The sequence below is a fragment of the Rhea pennata genome, chromosome 2 (genome assembly GCF_028389875.1).
Source record: "Rhea pennata isolate bPtePen1 chromosome 2, bPtePen1.pri, whole genome shotgun sequence".
Classification (NCBI taxonomy): Eukaryota; Metazoa; Chordata; class Aves; order Rheiformes; family Rheidae; genus Rhea; species Rhea pennata.
Genome location: NC_084664.1, coordinates 144,106,204 through 144,129,131, shown reverse-complemented (window position 1 = coordinate 144,129,131; position 22,928 = coordinate 144,106,204). Strand labels below are relative to the sequence as shown.

General features: G+C 37.5%; 1 protein-coding gene across 1 annotated transcript in view; it reads right to left on the bottom strand.

Moving 5' to 3' along the window:
- The window catches only part of MMP16 (matrix metallopeptidase 16), a 179,935-nt gene extending 157,425 nt beyond the window's left edge, over positions 1-22,510 (bottom strand). Inside the window, exon 1 of the mRNA XM_062568368.1 lies at positions 22,104-22,510. Coding sequence (XP_062424352.1) covers positions 22,104-22,235 — 132 coding nt within the window. The 5' untranslated portion in view covers positions 22,236-22,510. The remainder of the gene's footprint in view (positions 1-22,103) is intronic.
- Positions 22,511-22,928: the final 418 nt, after the last annotated feature.

The following is a 22,928-nucleotide window of genomic DNA, read 5'->3' as shown; positions in this document are numbered from 1 at the left end:
CTTTTGAATCTTGTTTCTTGAAGTGTTAATTTATTTCTCAATTGATAGTATATACAAAAATGCTGCTCCATGTTATATTTTTTATCAATGACCAAATGAAAATCTTTTCTGAAATATTTATAGTAGATTAGCTTAACTTTGTAACTAGTATTCTTCTCTTTTTTCCTGCTATATATCATTTTTCTTACTCTCCAGGCAGCTGTTATTAAACATCACCATAGTTTATAACCCCAAAACACCTGTAAACTGAAATCCTGCTCATGTTTTTATTGTAAAGTAAATCTCATATCAAACTACATTGTGCAATCTCCTCAAATAACATTCTTAATTTTTTTCTCACTTCTAAGCCTGTTTATTCCAAAATCCTTATAAAATCATTCCCTCTCCCACATTCACACACACTGAAGTTTATGCAATTATTGGAAAAAGTGATTCTGCAGAATGTGACATCACAGTAACACCACATAGTACTACATACATATATAACCTTTGCAAGCTATAGCAGGCTCTGCACAGCTGATAATGATAAAGTTTACAGCATGAGCCCACAAGCACATAAGTCAACAGACCATACAACTCCTATACAGCAACCCTGAAACCAGCAGAGGCTGGTTGGAAGTTGCTTGGCCTCCCGTCTTCTCCAACTCACACCTGTTAGTGCTATAAAACCCTGAATTTAGTAGGGATATACCTCCTAGTGTTTTTTTGCCTCTGATTCCAAATTTCATTTTTCTGCATAGGCTCAACTCTCTCTAGTAATATTCCTGTCTTATCACTTCCCCTCTCAGATTCCTATTTTGACTACAAACATTAGCCTAATTATATCACGTGCCCCCATGAGAAGCTCTCTCTTCAGATCAAACTTCATAAAACAAAATTCCACAATATTTTACCACATTGTGCCCATCGGCCATTGCACGTGACCAACAGGGATTTTGAGATATTTTTTTTTCCAAAGGCTGATAGACAGAATCTGGAGATCAATGCATCTTCTGAAAACTCTGAGAAGACAGAAGTAGGCAGCCTTTGGTCTCAGAACTATCAGACCCAATTTAAACTCCAATCAACCCACCAAAAGCAATAACATCAATATATTTGTTTTGTCACTGCTGTAAAATTATGAATGAAGCCACTGAGTTCAAAAATATACTTTTTTATGTTTTAGAAAAGGTGGTTTGTTTTATTTTTGGAATGATATTTTGGCATGAAAAGATCATGCTAAATTGAATATGTGACTGTCACCATCACGTATTTTCTAGACAGAAGGGATGTGAGTCTTTTTGCTATTTCAACATACAAAGAACAAAAGTTCCCTTGCCTAGAAAGGGACTACTAGACCACAGAGAAAGAAAAAAAAAAAAAAAAAAAAAAAAAAACACACAACTCTGTTGATGCTCTGAAGCATTCTAGACAGAAAAAAAAGAAATGACAAGACAAATGAATAAGCAAGACAAATACAAGTCCTTCGTTCAGTTATGAGATACTTTCTCCCCCCCCCCCCCCCCCCCCCACACACACACACAAATGTTAGAACTTTGCAGTTCAGGTAGGGATATAATTATCTATTGCTGGAAATACAAATCCCATTACAGGGGGATGGCAGATCTCTGGGGTGAGTTTTCATGCTATATGACTTAACTAAGCCTTCTAAGCCAGATGGCCATAACATTTATTTTCCATTGGATTTGACAGAACTGGTCTGCTTCCAAGGTTACACACAAAACAGTATCATGGATCTGAAGACCACATTACGAATGTTAAAAAAAATCCGGATATGGTAACACAAACATCAGTAAGTGCTGAAGAAATGCACTGAATGATTCCAACACTCATGCTGATTTTATACGGACCAAAAGAGAGTTACTTCCGATTTGACTTTAGTGTAATGTCAGAGCCAGGCCTTCTGTCCTCTTACAAATACACATAGCTTGGAAAAAGCTCTTATTCTTCTGCCTTAGATTGTTCCGATGTTTATGAATATTGCCCTTCTGCAAATCCTTCAAACTATTGGTATAAATAAATCTCTTCTTTACTTTTACACTGTTACTTGCAAAAAGAAAGAAAAAAGAAATAAAAAGAAATATATAGCCTAATTTGCTTCATCTCTCACAAAACTCACAAAGAAAAGGCATGTTTGTTGATAAAATTTCTCTTGGTATCCATTTATGTTGTATTCTCATGGAGAAGTATATGGGGGAAACTTTACATGAAAGCTTTCTAGAAATATTATTGCAGAAGGACCCATTGGCTGCAGAGGATATACGTGATGGGAATAAAGGAAATAAAGGGAAGAGGAAAAAAAACAAACAAACAAACAAACAAAAAAAAAACCCTTCCTGATACAGTTTCTGCCTTGGACATCACGATTACATAGAAGATAGGGAACAATGGATAAGGGGTTTGGGATCTGGTATTCAGGTGCTGGCCTGCCTTTTTCTATCTTCTGTCCATGTTAACGAGTCCTGCAATGGGCGTAAGTGTCATTTACACAGCTTTAAGTCCTTTTAACACTCAAAGAGTGTACAGAAAGACTGTGTGCACACAGTCTCAAAATCCATGAGTTGCACTAATTTTCATGTTTCAAAGCCCAAAGCAATTTTCTCTTTCATCCTCTTAGGTCAAGATGAAGGGGAAAGGAAAAAAAAAAGGCGGGGGGGGGGGGGAAGAACATGCAAGACTTTGTCCTCTGCTTTGAGGGGAGACAGCTTTAACTGGAGAGAGGCCATCTTCTCCTTTCTTTAAGATATTAAGGTCTTCTTCCATCTCCTGGTTCCTTTAGCACCCCTTGGGCACTCTGCCATTAGTTTTTTTGATCCATATTTCTTCTGATCCTGTGTCATCCTTTAATAGAGTTAGGCTTACATATTGGTATACAAAGATCATTATGAGGAGAATTTGTGACTTAGTGGTCTGGCACTGCTTTTTCAAAGCTGTTAATTGTGGTGTCTGATTTTGGCTCTCAGTGATTTTTTGGCAGATTGACTAACTTCAGTTTCCTTATCTGGTAACATATGATAGGCTACAAAACATCCTAGAAAAATCCCATTTGACAAAGTAAGAAATCATAATTTTGTCTAAAAAGGTCTGCTGAAGTTTCACTGGACAACAATAGTACAAACATACTGTTTTCAATAACTATGAAGTACTGTGGCCAGCCTTTATCCACACAGATCAAATAATCAAACATTTCACTTACTTACACCTACATTTCACTTATTGATGTGGGAGGTCTTCTGAAGCAGGAGCTTCTGGAACCATACCACGATGCCTTGAACACTTCACCATCAAACCACAGATAATATCTATGGCATGTGATAATTACATAGGAATTACTAGGGATGGTGGGCTTTTACTGAAAAAGATGTTTAAGCAAAATGAGCATGTCTAGACAGATGATCAGTAAAAGCTGCACAGATAGCAGACTCAACAAGAAAAGCAGGATGGTAGCAGAGTGACTGAAAACTCTGTCTGGATGATTAATATTTTCCAGCAGGTATGTAAAAGGTTTCAACAAATGAACAAATGTCTTATAAAGTGCTACAAAAAGTATAGAAGTAATGCCATTACTTACATAGTATTATCATTGTGAGAATTTGTTTGACAGTGTTATTCAAAATTCTTGACAAGGGGCACATTTATATAGAAATAATAAAATGTAATTGTTGTTAGCTACTCGGCAACTATGAAAGAAAGTAAGGCTTCATAACTCCTTCAGATTGCCACTACTTCACTTCATCTTAACACCCCATATTTCTTCCTATGCACTTGGGCATCATGGAAGTGTATGTTTTGGTTCTACTATTTTAATTGCTCAACAAAATGCTAGGTTGACTAGTCAAGTGAAATACAGTAAAACAGACTTCCAAATTTGTAAATGGCCTCCCTTAGGTCTCTATCCAAAAGCAGTAAAGGCACATAAGTCTGGATCTACACACATACAAACTGATTTTCTATCTTTAGAGACAGGGATTTGGGAGTACAGTACACTTGGGAACATACAGTGCTATGTCTGTATAGTCATATACAGACAGTCAGAACTGACTGCTCTTGGGAACCAAACTAGTATCTCTACCAAAAGACATACAAAGTAGAAGCAATGGCAGTTTCAAAATATACAGGTTTTACTCTTTACTGTCATAAAGATGTGCCTTGCATCTCAAAAGCAGTGCCACAGAATAGCATGAACATCTCATGTATTTTAAAATAAACATACTTGATTTGATCTTTCTTTTCACAATCAGAGAATGGTTGTGGTTGGACCTCTGGAGGTCATCTAGTCCAACTCTCCTGCTCACATAGGGTCACCTAGAGCACGTTGCACAGGATCACATCCAGGGTTTTGAATATCTCCTGAGAAGGAGACTCCACAGTCTCTCTGGGCAACCTGTTCCAGTGCTCTGTCACCCTCACAGAAGACTCTTGCCAATGAAAGGAGGAACAACACCGCTAATGACAGTGGGCTGGCAGTGGTATCATATAACTCTCACTCTCTTCCTCCACATGGAAGGAAAGTACAAATAATTTATCCCAGGACGTAGTTCCAGCAAAGAGGCTCGGTCAAAGTAGCATGATGTCATCCAGATTAATTTAACTTGAAATGATTCTCTCTAAGTTTTAAATTATGTCACTATTTAACGTTATGGCAAAACGTAAGAAGAATGTTTCTAAATGATCCGGTATATATCTACCAGATACATACAGGTAAGTTAGGGGGCTGTCAACTTTGTAACCCTTGTTAGAGGTTTAAACTGAGGCACTCACTTGAAAAATGACTGTAAAACACCTTATTCAAAGAATCAGCTTCTTGTATCTTCTCTTCAGATTTTTTAATTGTTTTTATTTTGAAAGCTCTACAAAGCCACTATTTCTATATACATACCACATAGTTTCTACTGTGTCTGCATATAATGGAAAAAAATCCCTAGCTAAATTTTTTTTCTGTAATCACAATTCAGACCAGAAGAAGACTGCCAGACTGAAGACAACTGAAGTCATTGAAGACAATGCACTAAATTACACTTATTTTAGTAAGGACATATGAGGAAGAGAACACAATATTAAATTTCTTGATTCCATTGAATAACCATGCAATTAATAAGTTAACACCATACTTGTTATAGAATAAAATTTATACCAAAAAATACACAAAGAAGTGTACATAAGGAATAAAAATTTGTAGGAGTTACTAAGCAAATTCTGAAATACGCTTCTGATGATCAATATCTATTTGCACTAATTATAACAGTTCCCATGTCCCTTTCTAATTTATCTGGAACAGATACTTTCAAAATGATGATCAGACATGACAAGGCTGAAACTGCCGAAGTTGTGATGAAGGCCTGTTGCTCTTCTGCACTATGAAAGACAGTGGAAATCGATGTGCCAATTTTGGGTTCGTGCTGGTCCTGAACAGGCTAGTTTGAGGAATACCTTAAGAGACCTTAGCGGACAAGGAGAAATCAGGTGGACAAACTAAACATTTTTAAGAATCACTAGTCCCCACCCATTACAAGAGGGGGGAAAAAAAAGTCAGTGCTTCCAACTCTCAGGCTGATCAGTAGGCTGAAAGACTGGCCTTCTGGCCTCCAGGCAGGAAAATAAGGTCTTTTTCTCTTCTCTAGTTATGAAATCTAGGCTGAGTTTCTATATGTGCTAAGGAACCTTTCAAACCCTTTGAGCAGGAAGAAGAGTAGAGATTTTGGAATTGTTAGGAAGGTCAGCTAGGCAGAGAAGCCATGCTATCACTGTACATGTTGAATAATTAATACCTTATTTGAATGACAGTAATTCAAATACTTAAAACTGCAAAGCAACAAGTGCTCTTACATCAATCTAGTAAATCATTTCAGTACATGCTTAATTTCAGATATGAAAAGTCTATTTTTTTCATATGCAGCTCTCCTACATGTTAATGACCAAGATTTTATAACAATATAGTAATCATTGGGAAGCTCTAAAATGTTTTCAGGATATAAACAAATATCAGATCATGACAATCACTTGTAACAGTCTTTCCCAAATGTCAGTAGATACTTTTTATTTTTGCACAAATGTTTAAAAACAAAAAAATCTATTCACGTAAAACACTTTGTCTTTTTATGATGAGTATCCTCTTTTCTTATATTGCCAAAAGGAGTATTATAGTAAACAAATATTTACGAAAGAAGTTATACATTAAGAAAAAATGTAATGATATCCACTAACTACAAAACAATCTGACAAAATTTGCAGTAGATATCACAGCAAAAATGCAGAGCACCAAGAACAATCTGTCCTTTGACAGGACAAAGGACAGATTTCCCTGTCTAAGTGCCTCCCAATTCAAAGAGCTACACTGCCTCATTTGATATTTTACCTTATTTTGATGTTTTCTGAATAAAAAAAACAGCTTCAAATTATTTAAAGCTATCTTACCAAGCACACAGGAAGCACTTCTGGAAAGTTATCAGTCATTTTTATCAAACATAGACTTATCCTGCAAGCTATACTCCCCAGAATTACAGTTATCCCATAGTCTACAGCGCTCAAGCAATACCGTTGATGTTAGTAAGAATTAAATCCCATGAGTGAAGAATACAATGTAAAAGCAACACGAAACATTCTAGTTGGTGACAGAGGATTCCAAGGCTTCAGACATATTTCTGTGACACTTTAACTGAAAGCTTTTTAAGAGAAGTACTCCAGGTGAAACCACAGCCACACAGAGGTCACTGTAAAACTCCCATTAATTTCAGTCATGACAATTTCTCCATAGGAATTTAATTTGTTGCTAGCCTTGCTGTATTTTCAATACCTTTTATTCTATTAAGAATAAAAAAGTAAAGTTAAAAAGGGAAGAGGAAGTATCACACATCATATAGTAATAATTGTATTTAAAGGACAAGAGAGGTTCTGAAAAACTGTAATCCAGTAACTCTGGCTTCACTTTTAGGACAGAAGTTGAAAATGCTTGTTATGGCCTTGCTTACAAAACCTTTAAAAATGTACCATGCATAGCTTGGCCAGGGTAGCTCAAATTCATTAGAAAATCACACATATGGCAAATTTCCTGTGTGTATTATTGGTATGTTACACAAGTGTGGCACAATTATTATCTTGATTTCAAATCATTTAATGCTGCACCACACAGCAGTTTCACCCACAAGAAAAACTCCCAGAGAGATTAAGAACTGGCTTAAGAGAAGGATATCAACAAGAGGAAACATTTAATCTGTATAGAGGTAATAAATACAATAGGCATTAATAGTTTGATTTTATTTGCACTGCTTATACTGAAGATAGTATTTCACAGGTTGTCAGAAGAGGCTAATTATATCAATGACAAGAAAATACACTGAGCTTTCTCCTTTTCAAGGCACTGTGCAGTTTGGCTTCCCCAAATACAACTCTCAAAAGTATACTTTCCCAAATCCAGGTCAAAGTCCTCCGACATATAACAGACTGAGCTTTATACAGAGAAAGAAAATGTAATATTTTAAAATGTAAAGGAAAAAAAAAAAAGAAGAGGAAGGGTACATAAGTACTCATTTAGAATAAGTACTATTCTAAATGTAGTCTAAAGGGCTAGCAATGCTAGGTCATTGCTGTTACTGGAATTCAGTGGGCTGCTAGTACATAACACAAGTTGATAGTCTCAGCTCAGTTCCCCAAAATACAGCTCAAATCAATTCTCAGTGTAATTCTTCTTGAAAATCCAGGAAGTACCAAGCAGTGACTGTGCCTCTGAAAGCCCCCTTAACTTACCACAAATGATATGTCACTTACTGACTGGTTGCCTCTTGTGCCTGAGTCATACTTCAGATAAATACCAGCATGCAACTGTCCACATCCTAGAATGAGGTGATAGCCTTAGATTGCATCTTAGGGAACATATTTTCCAGCAATATTTTGTCCATTGTGAGACCATGCCTAGGGATACAGACCTGACTGTGAGGCAACACCATACGTTTAACCATTCACAACCTGCAACCTTAATGGAAGTTGTAGCTTCGTGCTGCAAGATGCAAAGTGCAAGAAAGCACTTCATCATAGCCAAATGTGTAGATCGTGCTTACAGGTGGTACTAATGTTTCTACTTAAGTTGATTCTATACTCTCACTTCCATACATGAGCGTTGTCTTCTCCAGCTCAGGTCTGGTCACCTTGTGCATGGCGTTGGATAACTAGGCTGATTTAAAACATCTGTCATTATAGACATATATGGTTAAAATAATGCTGAAATTCCTCTGCTTGCATTCTTGCAACCAGCAGAATCCCACACTTTTGCCAGGACTTCTAAAGAAGGTCCCCTGATGTTTAACTCTTGACTCATGTATGAAATTAATCACTACAGGAACTGTGAAGTTTAAACTTATATTTTTAAGCAGTCAACTGTCTCCCTCTCCAAATCAATATTCACGGAAACTGTATCACTGGGATTTTTTCATGAAAACATTATCTAGGTAGTCAGCTACCATGTTCCGTTTTCTCAAATTTCATATAATTCCATCAAGAAAAATAAAAGTGGGAAAGAATGAAGGGGGAGAAAAAATAAAAGTGCATTTTACCACTGATACTTGTATGCAATATACTATTTTGGAGGTCTAAATCTGGAACCTCTAGAACTCTAGTCCACTACTTCACCACAGCTCCATTTGTCTGTAACTGATGCTACAAAATATCAAGTTAGAGTAGAAAAATCACAAACTTAGTTTAAAGGCAGTTAAGTCTGTGCTTTCCTCCTCCAATTAGAGATGTCACAGATCCTGTTAAATGAAAAGCTAAATCTCTAGGGTTTGAACCAGTACCTATTCCTGCTGCAAACAATCAGTGGCTTATTAGCATCAAAATCAATTAGAAGTACTAGAATCAAACATAAGCTTCTTCACTGGTCAGGCAAATAGCGATGGCCAAGACCAGCAGGCTAGCTGGTGTTACACAGTTCAATGGCGTTACACAAATTGTGTAATTACAGTGGTCATCACAGAGCCATTTGAAAAGCAGTGAAAACAGTGAAAAATAGTGTTTGCTAGCAGTTAGAAGTCCTTTTTTGGAAGCAGCAAGTTTTAACAGTAAAAAAAAAAATAGCATCAAATATAATTTTGAGGACAAACAAAGCTGAAAAGGGATATGAAGTGGGTATTGTGGCTAGAGTGTAAGATAGGTTTCATCCTAAGTATTTGAAATATTTCCGGAAAACTCAGCTTACTAGAGATAATAAAAATACTGTAAAGAAGAGACTGAATGCTGATTTAACTGTGAAATTTTGGCCTTTGTTATTTCAGGGGAAAAAAAAAGAACTTGAAAATGTGAACCCAAAATGCTCAAAAAAACCAAAACAAAACAAAAACAAAAAAACAAAAAAAAAAAACAAAAAAAAAAAAAAAAAAAACAAAAAAAGAAAGAGAAAACCAAAAATATTCTCAAAGTCTTTTTATGATTTTCAAATTAATCTGGTTGATTCCACAGACCTCCTTCTTGATTGGTATCACTGAAATAAATGCTATTGAATCAGAGACTTATTATTAAGACTTTCATATGTGGTGTCTGAATATTGTAAATGATAAAAAACAATGAACTGGAAGAGTCAATGAATGCAATATAGTCCAAAGATTGAACAGAGAAAAACTTATCCAACTCTTTTGGTACATTTTGAGTTGGTATCAGCTCCTTAGAAGTATCTTGCACGTAGAGAAAAATTCTCTAACATCTCAATGGAAAAAGGCATCTAAGCAATTAATTTATGAAGAACAATGACTCCATCTTTATCTGACTTCCAGGACAAAAACTGATTCTCCTGGCAGCCAGAAAAAAAATGATGAGATTATTCACAAAGGAACTAAAATACTGTTTTTCCCTCTAAATGAGTCTGTCAGTACAAAACAATAGAGTAGAGCTAAGTATGACAAAGAAAGATTGCAGATGCATTACTCTTCTTTCCCAAAATGCAGAACTATAAATCAACAGTAGATCTATTACCTTCATTTCTACATGATAGTCAAAAAACTCATTGAAATAGTGTATCAGGTAGCATGCATTATTTCAGATTTTTAACTTATAAATAAATAAGCAAACATCTAAATATCAGCTGGCCAACAATCCTCTTACTCTGACTCAGTTAGGTTGAGGTCCTGAAGACCTAAAGCAAGTAGAGCAAATAATATCACTGAAATTACATACTAGACTGTGATGAGATCTAAATTCTAATATTAAACACAGAAATGTAAATTTCTGTTGAATTAATCCATATTTTACCTTAGATACTAAAATTGCTTGAAACCATGTAGCTAATTATTCTTGAGGGCCCAAGGCTCTTATCCAGAGAAATGATTAAAATGTCATTTTCATTTTTATCTTCTTGGGGATTGTCTATCAGACAATAAATGTTTAGCAAGCTTATTCTTCTCAAACATATTTGCTAATTACTTTTAGGAAAAAAAACAGAAAAAATGCTTAACTATCTGTTCTATTCTGTCAAGGGCAACAAATAAATGTTCACAGTTTCATTTGTTTAGGAAGGAAAGGCAGTCTACAAAATCATTCAAGATAAAGCATCAAAATAACAGTCAGAAGCATTAAGTTCTTAAAAAATATGCCAGAAATATTCTCTGTAAATTAGGTAGTGCCTTTTAACACTCATTTAAACAGTGTTAGGCCTGTTCTCATTAAGGCTGAAGGCAGTAGTGCCTTAATGTTAATGGAGAAATGCTGAATTGTTTATATCTCTGGTTAAAAGATTTAAAATATGAGAAATCTAAATAAGCAAAAAATGTGTTAGTGACCTGTGCTAAGAGAAATACGCATTCAATAGTGTGTGCGACATTACAGTGACAGGGTAACAACCGTACTACCCTAAAAGTGGAGTTCTGCTCTCAGCTTTGTTCAGAAATACAGGTGTCTAGTGTGATCTGAGATGACCTATGGCACCCAGAGGCTGGAAGATACGTCACTGGACTTATAGGAGGCCTGTGTTTTACTGGGACATTATCTACAGGTCAATCCAAATAGAGCACAGGGCCTAAAAGAGCATGAGGTGCCAGGACAGGTCTTAATGAATCCCTCCACAGCAAAGGAAAGGATCCAACTTCAAATTAAGACATTTGAATGCCAGCACTTACCTGTGGTAGTCCCACATGTGTAGGTGTCTCAGCACCCTTCACAGTCACTTAAAATCTGAATCAAGATTCAGCTACCTACACGAGTGTACAGTGCTCTCTGAGATGACTGAGGGCACACCACCTGGCACCCAGTTTTTAAACCTAAAAAGGTCTAGATCTGCCAGGGGGTCCAGTTTTATTTCTGCCAGTCTTGTGCACATGCCTCACCCCTGGGGTCCCTTTACATGGTGTTAGATAGCTACACATAAGCAAATGAATCACAGTCCTAGTCAGTATTAATAGCAGAATCCATTAAAGAAAAAAAAAATCAGGTCACTCTGATATTTACTGGTTGGTCAGCTGAATTACTCTCTCCAAAGTTGTTATTAATATAAAGGGAATTACTCTCCAAGGTTGTTATTAATATAAAGAGAACATACCTGCAGCACATTTGATCACTTGAATTTAAGTACATTATACTCTCAGACTCAATTCCTCATCTCATCCAGAGCAACCTTGTAGCTTGCACACTTGCTGGGAAATATAATTCATTCAAATAATCTTGCACAAAGCTCATCAGGATGTGTATCCGCGAACAAATTTACCCTTCCCACATAAAACATCTTGAGATCTTTGTTTGGTAAGTGTTAAGTGTTACGTAATTTGCAAAGCATGGACATTATGATAGCTCACATGTGCCAGTGTCAGGAACGTGCAAGTTTCTGCATTTGTGGTTGCTACTACTAATGATATAATGTGTGAAACTCCAAAATAAGACTTTTTTTAAAAACACAGTATACTATCTAGATATCCATGAAACTCCTACTAATATCCAATTTTACTCATTGGGTAGTAGCATCTAAATACCACAGGCATAATGGTTACAGAAAATCATCATAAACTAATCAAGCCCTCCAAGATAGTGTTAGCTATCTATATACACCTATGTATCTTAAATCAGGCAGTACTATTCCATTTCACCAGTACTAAAAATTTCAGACGTAACAAAAATTTTAAATGCATTTTCATTTCTCTCTACCCCTCCTTTCATTCTATAAAGTCAAAGAAATACACTGTATTAAAATTAGTACATGCCATCTATAGTCCTATACAGCTACTATCATCTTGGACTGTAGAACAGGTATATCACTTTACTTCAGAAACTGTCAATTCATAGTCAACATCAAACTATTGTTTTCATTAACCAAATGAAAAGTCTACAAGAAAGAACTCTTCAAGTGTAGTTTTCTCTTCTGTACATTTACCACTGTTTTTTTCAAGTTCAATTTTCGAAGCCTCACCACAACAGACTTTAAAATCTTGGCTTGAAGAAACAGTAGCAAATGAATAGTAGTCAACAATCCTGCACTAGTGGAGAAACAGGCTCTATTAGTTAGTATGTCTTTCCCATCTCTATTATCTATGATTCTGTCATTCAGTAATGGCTGGTGATTTTCCTAGGCTCCAGAAAACAATCTGAAGGAAGACAAGCTGAGGGTGGGGGGAAAGATAAAAATAAGATGAGAAAAAAAATAAGCAAGAAAAAAAATAGTAAAAAAAGAATTAAAGGGGAAGGAAAGTCATAAGGTGAACTCAAGATACAGGGACTCTGAAAGACAAGATTCAGTTTCCAATTCTATCATACTTACCAGAGAAGCATAGCGAGTCTCTTGCTTTCTTTCTGCCTCCTTTCCTCACTACTAAACTTTTTTCACATCTAAGGTTACATAAGCAGTATGTATGACTACATCTTAATGACAAAAATATTAATATCTGAAGCACTGAAAGGCCAATCTTCTATGGCATTTCCTAAAAATCTACAAATATTCAATATTCAAATATGCTTGTAGAGCAATTCTCTTATTTAATACTAAATTTATTTAAAAATAGATAAAAGTCTTTAATTTTGCATTATTTAACATCTGCAGTCTGATCCAAAATCCATTACATTTGTTAAGATACTTATATTTATTTAAATAAGCATTACATTTTAGTAACTAAGTTTTGAAGCAGACTATTTGTTTTCATATTTGGGCAACACATATAGTCTTGCTCAAACATTTGTTCTGAAAGAGAATGAGACATTGTGTCTATTCAGTCATTTTATGGCATCCCTCATGTAACCCTGCTGACAACATTCTCCATCAAATTTTAGTACTAATCTTAAAACTAAACAAAACAAACAAATAAAACAGGGTTTGGAGTGTTATTACAGACATGCTCACGTTTTCTGCTGTGGCACTTGTCTTTTGAACATTCTCACTACTTCAATTATTGGTCAGATGACCAATCTGAAACTTCATAATACTAGTTTTTTAATGAAAAAAGTGACACTGTCCAGAATCAAAAGAATGAAGAAGATGCATTCTTAACTTTTTTTTTTTTTTTTTTTATCACTTCTATTGCTCTTGACATGCCTTGAAAAAGGCAGCAAATGCTCTTTAGTTATTCCAATTCACATCCATGGAAACTAGATTAAGTCTTGATGGAACTGGTTGCACAACTCAGATCTCCAGGCCCCCCAGAACAATGCCTCAGTCGCATACTTTCATCGCCTCCTTATTCCTACATATTTGAAAATACATACAACAGTTAGAGAGGTGATAAAGATCACTGATACCGAAATAGATATTCCACATAAGAGCAAGAAATGATGCAAGTATCAGAACCCAGCACTTCATAATCAGTAAGAAACTGGAAAATGGAACACAGTCCTGCTTTTTTGATATACATAGGAGCAGTGGGGAAAAAAGGTCTTGCTTGTCAAAATCACGCTGTAGATTTAGCCATATACCATTTACTGCTAGCAATAATAGATTTTACTGGGTCGAAGACATCATTTATTTTATTTGCAATTAAATACATTATCATCATTCTGTACAGTAGGTAAACCACTGCATGCAGACAAGTTTCTGTGAGAAGACAGTGGCTGAATGTCATTTGCTAGAAGAACGTCACACAACAAAACTCTAAGGTAAGAAAGAAAAATGACAGGATCATCACCTCCAGATCAGGATACTGTCTGAGAAGGAAGCACTTAAAATATCCATTAATATTTCATGGAAGTATGTTCCTTCTTACTGAAAGAAATGTTATTTTTCTGGTTTACTATCTTTTTTATTATTTTATTTTTAAGAAACTGATAATCTTCTCTCTGACTTTCAACTTATAATTTTCTGAAAAAAAGGCAGTCTCCCCCTCACCAACCTGTATTTCACACTAGCAAGTAGAAATGTGGATCATATGTCAGCAAAAATGAACAAGACCAGTGAAGCAAAATAGCTGTTTCTCTACAAAATGAGAAAGAAAAAAGAAATACTAGGTTTTCTGAGGTTAGCATTTCTTCTCAATTATGTATACAAATTTTGAAAACAGTTCAATGGTTCACAATATTAAAAGGTAAAAAAACAAAACATCATATTCATGTATCACAGTCAAATATGTCATATGAGTGGGATCCAGATCCAGATCCATTTTACAGTAGCTACTTTGTCACCAAGAAGCACAGCCTGATGCAAAGAGTACTGATGAGTTAATCCAGTCAGGAGTTCAAAGTGGAGGGCATAAGTTCCACGGGGACTGTATGAAGGCAAAGTCATCTGCAGACCATTCCTTCCTGGCCCTAGAGGGACAGAAGTCCTTTTAAGATGTAGCTGTAAGAAAGTTGTTCCTATACCCTGCCCAAAGCACAGAGCTTTCAATGAATAAGAATTGGCCCATTTTACATTACTGTTCCACACAAGGGTCAATCACAATACATAAAGAATTTTTAAAAAATAAGCAAGATATTTTGCTGACAACAGTCACAAAACAATTGTCAAATCATATGCTTATGAATACATTTTCATGTACTATAATAAAGACTGCTATTATTCTACAGAGAGAAGGCATTAAGTGACTTGTATATTCTACAGAATTAATGTCGCTCACTGCTTCAGCTGCACATCCCCTGTTCTAGCAATAATAATTCTTATATAGTTTTTTAACCCAGGATTTTAAATCTCTTTCCAAATATTGGGTTCAAGTCTCAGCATCTGAGAGCAGACTGCCCAACACTAAGCCCTGAAATCAAGGAGAAACAAGTCTCCTCAGACCTTGAAGTCTTGATCTTGGAATTAAAAGAAGATTTTAAGCATGACAAAAACATCTGAACAAGCCCCTAAATCAATTATGTGCTCTTATACCTCAAAAGGTATGTCAGGACCATTATGATCACTGCTAAAGTGCAGATACCCCTTAGCTAGTATTAACCAGCTGTTAATAAGAAAATTGTACCAACAGTTTCAGTTAATAAGTACAAATACAGATTTTTTTTTTCATATTTCTATAGTTTGTCAATTTTAATTCATCACAGAAATAAGTTGTTACCACTTAATTGTTCTTACTGTACAGTAAAGATACTTATAATGAATGATGATAAGCAGAAACATGAATGAACAATTGCCAGGCAACCAATAAATAAAGGTTCCAAATAGCACGACCTCTCTTTAAAAGATAAACCTCTAATCATAATTATTTTTCAAATCTATTCCTGTGTCAAATAAAATCACATTTGCAGCACTAATCCTCATCTTTCTCATGTAAAATGAAACTGAATCTATCATTTGACATATCACAGATAACAAATTAAACACATTTAACTTGTCCTTCAGATTATGCTCAAACGTGTGGATTAAGGACAGTGAACAGCTTAGACAATTAACTGCAATCCTAAACAGAGAAAAGACAAGCATTAAGCAATTTAAATGGGGGCTTTTAAAAAGTTACATTAAGAGTCTTCAAAAAGCATCAACACAAAGTCCTTCAGCTGTTAACTCCACAAAATAATCATACGTTAGTAAAAGGATGAGACAAATTTCAAAACACTGAAAACAGATGCAGTTTAAAATATCTTCTTTAAAAAAAATCTATATAATACTGCATTGTATCTTTATAAACTCTTACAACTCAGTCCTACCAAGTGCATAAGCAGAGATGAGGTGCCTAGAGCAAGCACTGACCTTTTAGATGGATTCAAATAAAACTGACAAAGAGCAACATAAATCTTAAGCCAGTTAAAGAAGATAGTATATCCACTCTGGAGAAACAGTGAATGGTTATGTATGAGTTATACATTATTCTACTGTAGGCTTCTGAATAATAGAATGGGGGAGAGCTTGGGTTTGTTCAGGGTTTTTAGTAGGCTAATAAATTGTACATTTATTTTACCAAGATCTGATGTTAGCAATATATATTTTGGTAGGTTTATCTTGCACTAACTAAAGTGATTAAACAAGCCTCTTTACTTAACCATTTGTTTTTTTCCTTCAGTAGAACTGAGAATCACTGATGGTCGTGATGCTTAAACATTAAAGAGTTAAAAATTTGAAATTGGAAAATAAAGATGAACTCCACTTATAAATAAATCTCTTGCAACTAAAGTCTAACACATACTATGAAGACTGTGAACTCTTAAGAGCAAAGACCATCTTTTCAATCTGTATTCAAACTACACACAGGAAATAAAATCCATAAGCTTTCCTGCAACATTAGTAACAAAATAATCTCATACTTCACAGTAGGAAATTGATCTACTGCAATTCTTGCTAATATGAATTATGGTTTGAATTATAGTAGAGAACGTAATATGCTACATAATAGTCTTAGCATGTATTTCTTCATATCAAATGAAAGTCAGTTCATTGCGCACTAGTATCTGCCTTTTATAACAGAAGAGGAAGAAAGCGTTCTGCTGCCTACCAGCAAAAACTTTCTGATTAGTATTTTCCTTATGTAAATATATCTGTTCATCGGAAGACTTAGCAGTAGAGTCTCTTTGTATTCATATTTCCTAAGTGATCAAACAGGAAATACGCCAATACACCACATTCTATCTAGATTTTTTACTGAATAGTATTTCACCAAATGGTCACGTTCACCACCTGATTCAAATAACCCCTCTCCATCCTTCTAGTAATTTTGATTTGAACTTCTTGCTCTAACAAAAAAGCAATTCATTTGGTAGATATACTTCATCCGAAAACAAGAGTCAGAACTTAAGCAATTGAGACTAATGCACGCTGGTTACATCTAAAAACAATAAAAAAGTCCCTATAAATTCCTTTCAGGAAACATGGCATAATTTTATATCATTTTTAAATCAAAAACACCAAACACCACAACTGCTTCTCTATTTATTTTCAAGTTTGGAATTTAATAAGCTATTAAAATATTGTGTTGTGCTTGCAAACCTAGTAACTAAGCCTCCTAGTTAAAAAATGTGTAAAGGTGATATTAAAAGAATCTTTCCCTAACTAATGTTTATTCTTTTTCAATTAAAAACTGAATAGTTAAACTTGCACATTTTTAAGCTTAGAAAAACCCAAAGCCTATGGAAGAAAAGGTTACACATTACTATTCAGCAGGAGCTGGCAGCTAATTGCAAAGTTTATTACCAATGAAAACAATAGGGTTCTCAGCCACTTATTACCATGGAGAAAACTGACAGTGTATCTCTGAAGTTTTGATTCCAATGTATTTTGTTCCACAATACGCAATTTAACTGTCACACATCTGAAAATGGGAGGAGAGAAAAGACGGTATTGTTTTAAAGAGCTGCTCACACCAAAGATTCATTTTAAAATCTCCCTAAGGAATTCAAGACTATATATTTAGCATTAGAAGAAGGAAAATAGAGCATAACCATCTGCTTTTGAAGAGAGATGATGAAGCATGCTTTGTCTCTAGTATTTCCCACATCACGGACGCAGTTAAACTGAGTGTGAGCCTACAAACGCTTCTTTGCTCAACAGTCTTTACTCAGACAACCAGCTGGATACAGTAACTCATGGGAGTAAAAATATGCATTATTAGAACTGAGATGAATCTTATTCTACATTCTGCTGATCTCTTCTGACCAAGGGATTCTGCTTCAATGACCTTCCTCCATCCCCCAGCAAAATGGTGACATTGTTTTTTCTTCATAATATTTATGATTAATGTACATATTTAAAAGTAAGCAAAATACATACAGATTCATTATTTAAATATATACATAAACTAATTAATACCATTAGAACACCAACCTCACAGAATAATACCAGCTCAAACAGTACACAATTATCGGTTTTAGGAAAATATATAAGTAAATACATAATCTATATGGGTGATGCTTCTGAAAGACTGTATGTAAACATTTCCAATAAAACACAAAGGAGTTATCCTTGAGTAACACAAGAAATTACTACAGGGAGGAAAAAAAGAAACGTGGTTGCTTCTGAATATCAACATCCTATATTTTTGGTAACAAAAGATGTTGTCTTGCTTGTTTCTGCTTGTTTCAATTTCACATTTTAAATATTATTTTTAGTAACTATTATTCCATTCACTACTTCAGTGATGAACGTTGATACATCCCTATCCTGCCATTAATAGGCAATAGTAGGAAAACTCTACACTGGCAGACACTTTTCTGTTGGTGCAATTACTTATTGATGTTACAGTTTTGGATCAATTATTCAGCACTGAGAATCGGGTGCTAACAGTATAGTCCTTAGTTTTTCTCATGATGTTAAAAACAGCTACAAACTGCTCACCAAAATGCCACTAGTAGCCAGTAAACTCTGAAAATTAATGCCAAAAATCCTCCCACAAGTAAGAGCATGTGAACCAAACTTCATCATGATTACTTAAAACTATTAGCTTACAACCATCTCTCGTGCAGCTTTATCACAGAGCTCTCATTGACTCTCATTGAGAGAGTGTGGGCCCCTAGAGTCCAGTACTACCTGATCTGAATCATACTCAGCTATGTCTATTACACAGAACACTGCACGCATGAATACATTTCAGAATTTACAACTCAGCTGTCATTGGAAGCTTTAAGACTTCATCCATATAGATGTTTGGCTAAAAAAAAAGTTATAGAAGGACAATAAAATTACAAAGAAAGAAAAATAGTAATGTTCGTAACAGCTTGTAAGCTTAGTGTTTTTCTTCGAAACGGCAAATTTTATTAAATAACTTTGAACTACGTATCTCGTAAGAATTTGCCTGCCTCACAATTTGTTTGAAACAAACAAACAAACAAGCCAACACTGTTACACAATTTTTGCTCATTGCCCAGGAACTTGGATTAAATGAGATAGAATTACAAGTAAGTGATCTCCAAATTTATAACATTCAACAAGTATTATCTATACATTATTCAGAGAGAGAAAAAAAAAATCTGCTTTCTAACAATCCTAAGTATGTGTTCAGTGACACTTCATTCAACTAAACAGACACTGCTTATTTCCTGAACCTTACTTTGTCTATTTATTCCTATTGTCATGAGAAATAAATTTCTCATAAATTTTCACAATCTTCTATCAAGTACAACTGTCTTACTTGTGCTGACACAAAGAACTGTATGGCACAATACATAAATGCTATTGCCAAGTCCATTGCCTCAGATTTCCCATGCCTTTTAGCCTTTGCTGTTTCCAACAAGAGAGTTGAATTCTCAGTGCTATCCCAACAATGTAAGTACAACAACGGCTGTTCTGGGTTAAATCTCAAGCCCACCTAGACTACTGACTGTCACTGTCAGTAGTCAAAAGTAGCAGCCTAAGGAAAAGTCCCAGATTAGGGCAACTCTTGAACAGGAAAGCAGTCCCTGGAATACTCTTCTAACTCCCAGCAATTTATAGCTCAAAGACTTAGATATGGAAAGAAACTGGGCGAGTTGACATGTGACACTGTTTCAGAAGGGTAGGGAAAAAGAATAGGTATGTATATATAATATGGTATCTTCAAGAGGAAAAGATATATACCCTTATCACATAGGCACCACTTCATTCCACCAACAAATGTTTCTTGCTCAGAGTATTATCTTTTCCCTCAAAATGTGCTGTGGTCCATATGGAAGAAAAGGTGGCAAAAAAATGACACTGTTTCCCTTCTTTTATCATAAAATCTCCTTCTGACTGGAGCTGGCCTCCTGTTCATATTCCACTTGACTAAACCAATCTTCTTCTCCTCCCACACTAGCTCCATCTGCTGCCCGTCTCTCCAGCAGAGCCAGATGCCAGCAAAGCAGACTACTGTGGGAGGAGAAAGTTCTGTTTCTGGAATTTCTTCCCTATACCCTGCAGGGGGCCAGCCTGTGAAGCCTGGAAAGGATACAGAGAGCAACTTCCTCTCTTCCACCCTGCTTTCCTCTGCTCATCAATAAAGGAAGGCAGCTGAGGACATGAGTGAAGGAAGGATAAAAATTTCTGCACGTGCTCTGAAATTTGTTACTTTAATATTTATATACTAAGAGTCTCACAATTAGAAATCAGACTCCAGCATGCTATACACTGCATGAACATGTTAGATGACATGAGTCTTCTGCCCTAAAGAGCTTACAGTCAAGCAGAAGGAAAGATATACACGTGTAATACGGAATGAACAAGAATCTCTCAAGAGTGGAGCACAGAAAAAAGAAAAAAAAAAAGAGAGAGAGAGAGAGAGAGAGAGAGAGAGATGAGGGTTAACAATGAAGAGAAGGGACCTAAATGATGGAGTAAAAAGACCATACTTTCCAGAGAGGTGCAAGGCTAAGAAAGAAGCTGGGTGTGTGTGCTGTTTCGCCAAGGAGAGAATCGCATGGGGCAAGGGAGCCCATTGGTAGAAAGGGAGAGACCAGAATAAAAGTGAACACTGGGAAAGAAAAGTGACTTTTTATGTTTGAGGGGATTTTGCATGAGGCAGAGGGAGAGGAATCACAGGTAGAAACTTCAGACAAAAAAAAGCAGACAGTCTAGGGACAGTGGAATATCTGCAGGAGTAGCCTTGTCATAGAGAAGAGCAAGAATGAGTGTCACTGAGTGAGAACAAGAGCTCACAAAGGGAGAGAAGCAAGTGTGCATATGTGTGAGACAGAGAAAAAGGCACAGACTTCATTTCTATCAGAGAAAGAGTTGTGAGAACAGAAGACAAGAAAAAGACTCAGTGAGGGAGGTGTATAGGTACAGCAGAAAGTTTGGAGTGGGGCTAACAGAACAGAAGAAAGTGTAGAAAGACAGACCTAACAGAAAAATAGAATTATAACATGTATGGGGAAAGAGCCTATATAAATTAAGAGGGACACATGCAATAAGAAAGATGAAGGACTTGGACTCCAAGAAAAGAGACAGGAAAATGTAGAATACTAAAAATCAGATTAAAGGAAATCGCACCGGAATAGATGAAGGAAAACAGCTTGCAGTAGAAAGAAGGGAGTGACAGGAAGGGAAAACGAGAGTGAAGAATACATGCAGAAGAAAAAGCCAATAAAAGGACACTGCTCAGTGAAAGCCATTATCTAAAGCCCAAAACTGAAAAAACTGAGAGTATACCGAATAGTGACTAGAAATTAATGTTCACTGAATTCTTATTGCAGCTGTAAATTCCCAGAGCCTGCCTTATCTAGGTAGTCCCATATTCTGCCTCACTTAGAAATATTCCGTTTCCTGGTCCTCCACACACTCTAACTTTTGTGCTGTAGTTGCACCTTTACGCCGTATGTTTCACTATCTCTAGTAGCAACTCCTTCTGTTACGACTAAAGGGGGGGAAGACCTTATTTTGTCAAATATTTTGCCACAAAGAAAAGTGTCAAAGTCTCCAGCCTCCTCCCCCCTGCCCCTTCGACGCTCTTCCATTCATCCTTCCTGCACGCCGGGGTGGGGGGACGACGGCAGCGCCCGAAACGCGAGGCGGCGCGGAGCGGCCGCGGGGCGCGGAGCGGGCCGGGTGCCCGCGGCGCGGGGCCGAGGGGCGGCCGGGACGCGCCCCGCCGCTCGGCTCCGCGCTTTGTGCCGCCGCCGGGATCTCCGCCCGAAACGCATCCATCAAGCCCCGGAGCCCGGCGAGGGGAGCGCGCTACCGGCTGCGGGAGGCGAAGCCGACACAGACGGATGCCCTGGCTGCTGGAAGACATGGCTGGCTATTTAATTTTATTGTATTTAGGGGAATTACAGAGGGAAGGGGGAAAGGAAGAGGAGGAAGCACACACACGCTCGCACATGCATACGGCTGAGCTTACCTCCACATTGAAATACTGCTCCGCTTTGCACACTGTAGCACATAAAATCCAAACGAAGGTTTGCAAGAAAAACACCCTGGACTGAGACACGAAATCCAACCGGCTTCCAGTGCTGAATGCGAGTACGATCATAGTGAACCGTGCCTCAACGGATGGAAGATCTCTCTTTTCCTCTCTCTCTCTCTCTTTTTTCCTTAAACAAATACACAAACAAACCAGCCCCCTCCCCGTGTCGGTGAAGAGCCGGCAGCGCAGGTTCACCCACAGCAGGGGAAGGGGAGGAGGAGGAGGAGCAGCCGCTTCGCAGCACCGCCAGCAGCAGCGGGGTCAGCTCTCGCTCATCCTCACCGCCAGCCCCGTGAGCAGGGAATGTGGCGTCCGAGTGCAGCCGCAGCTCCTGCGCGGCTCCTCTCTGCCCAGCAGCGGCAGCCGCCTCTCCGCGGCGCCCTCCTCCTCCTCCTCCTCCTTTCCCTCCTCCTCCTCCTCTTCCTCCTCCCCCCGCCTCCACCTCCTCGCGGGGAAGGCCGGCCCGGCCGCGCTGCTCCGCTCCGCGCCGCGCCGGCCTCGCCCCCCGCCGCTCCCCCCGCTCCAGAATGTTCAGCCGGAATCTACATAGTCCCGCCCGCCGCCGGCCCCTCGCCCGCACCTTAAAGGCGACCGGCGGCGCGGCAGGCGGCACCGCCGCGCTGTGCCGCGCCGGCTGCGCGCGGGCTTGCGCTCGGCCGGGCCTCCCGCGACCGCGGCGAGAGGCGGCGGGCAGAGCCCGCTCACCGCGACTGCCCCGGCCGCCGCCCGCTGCTCCACGGCAGCCGCCGGTGCCGCGGG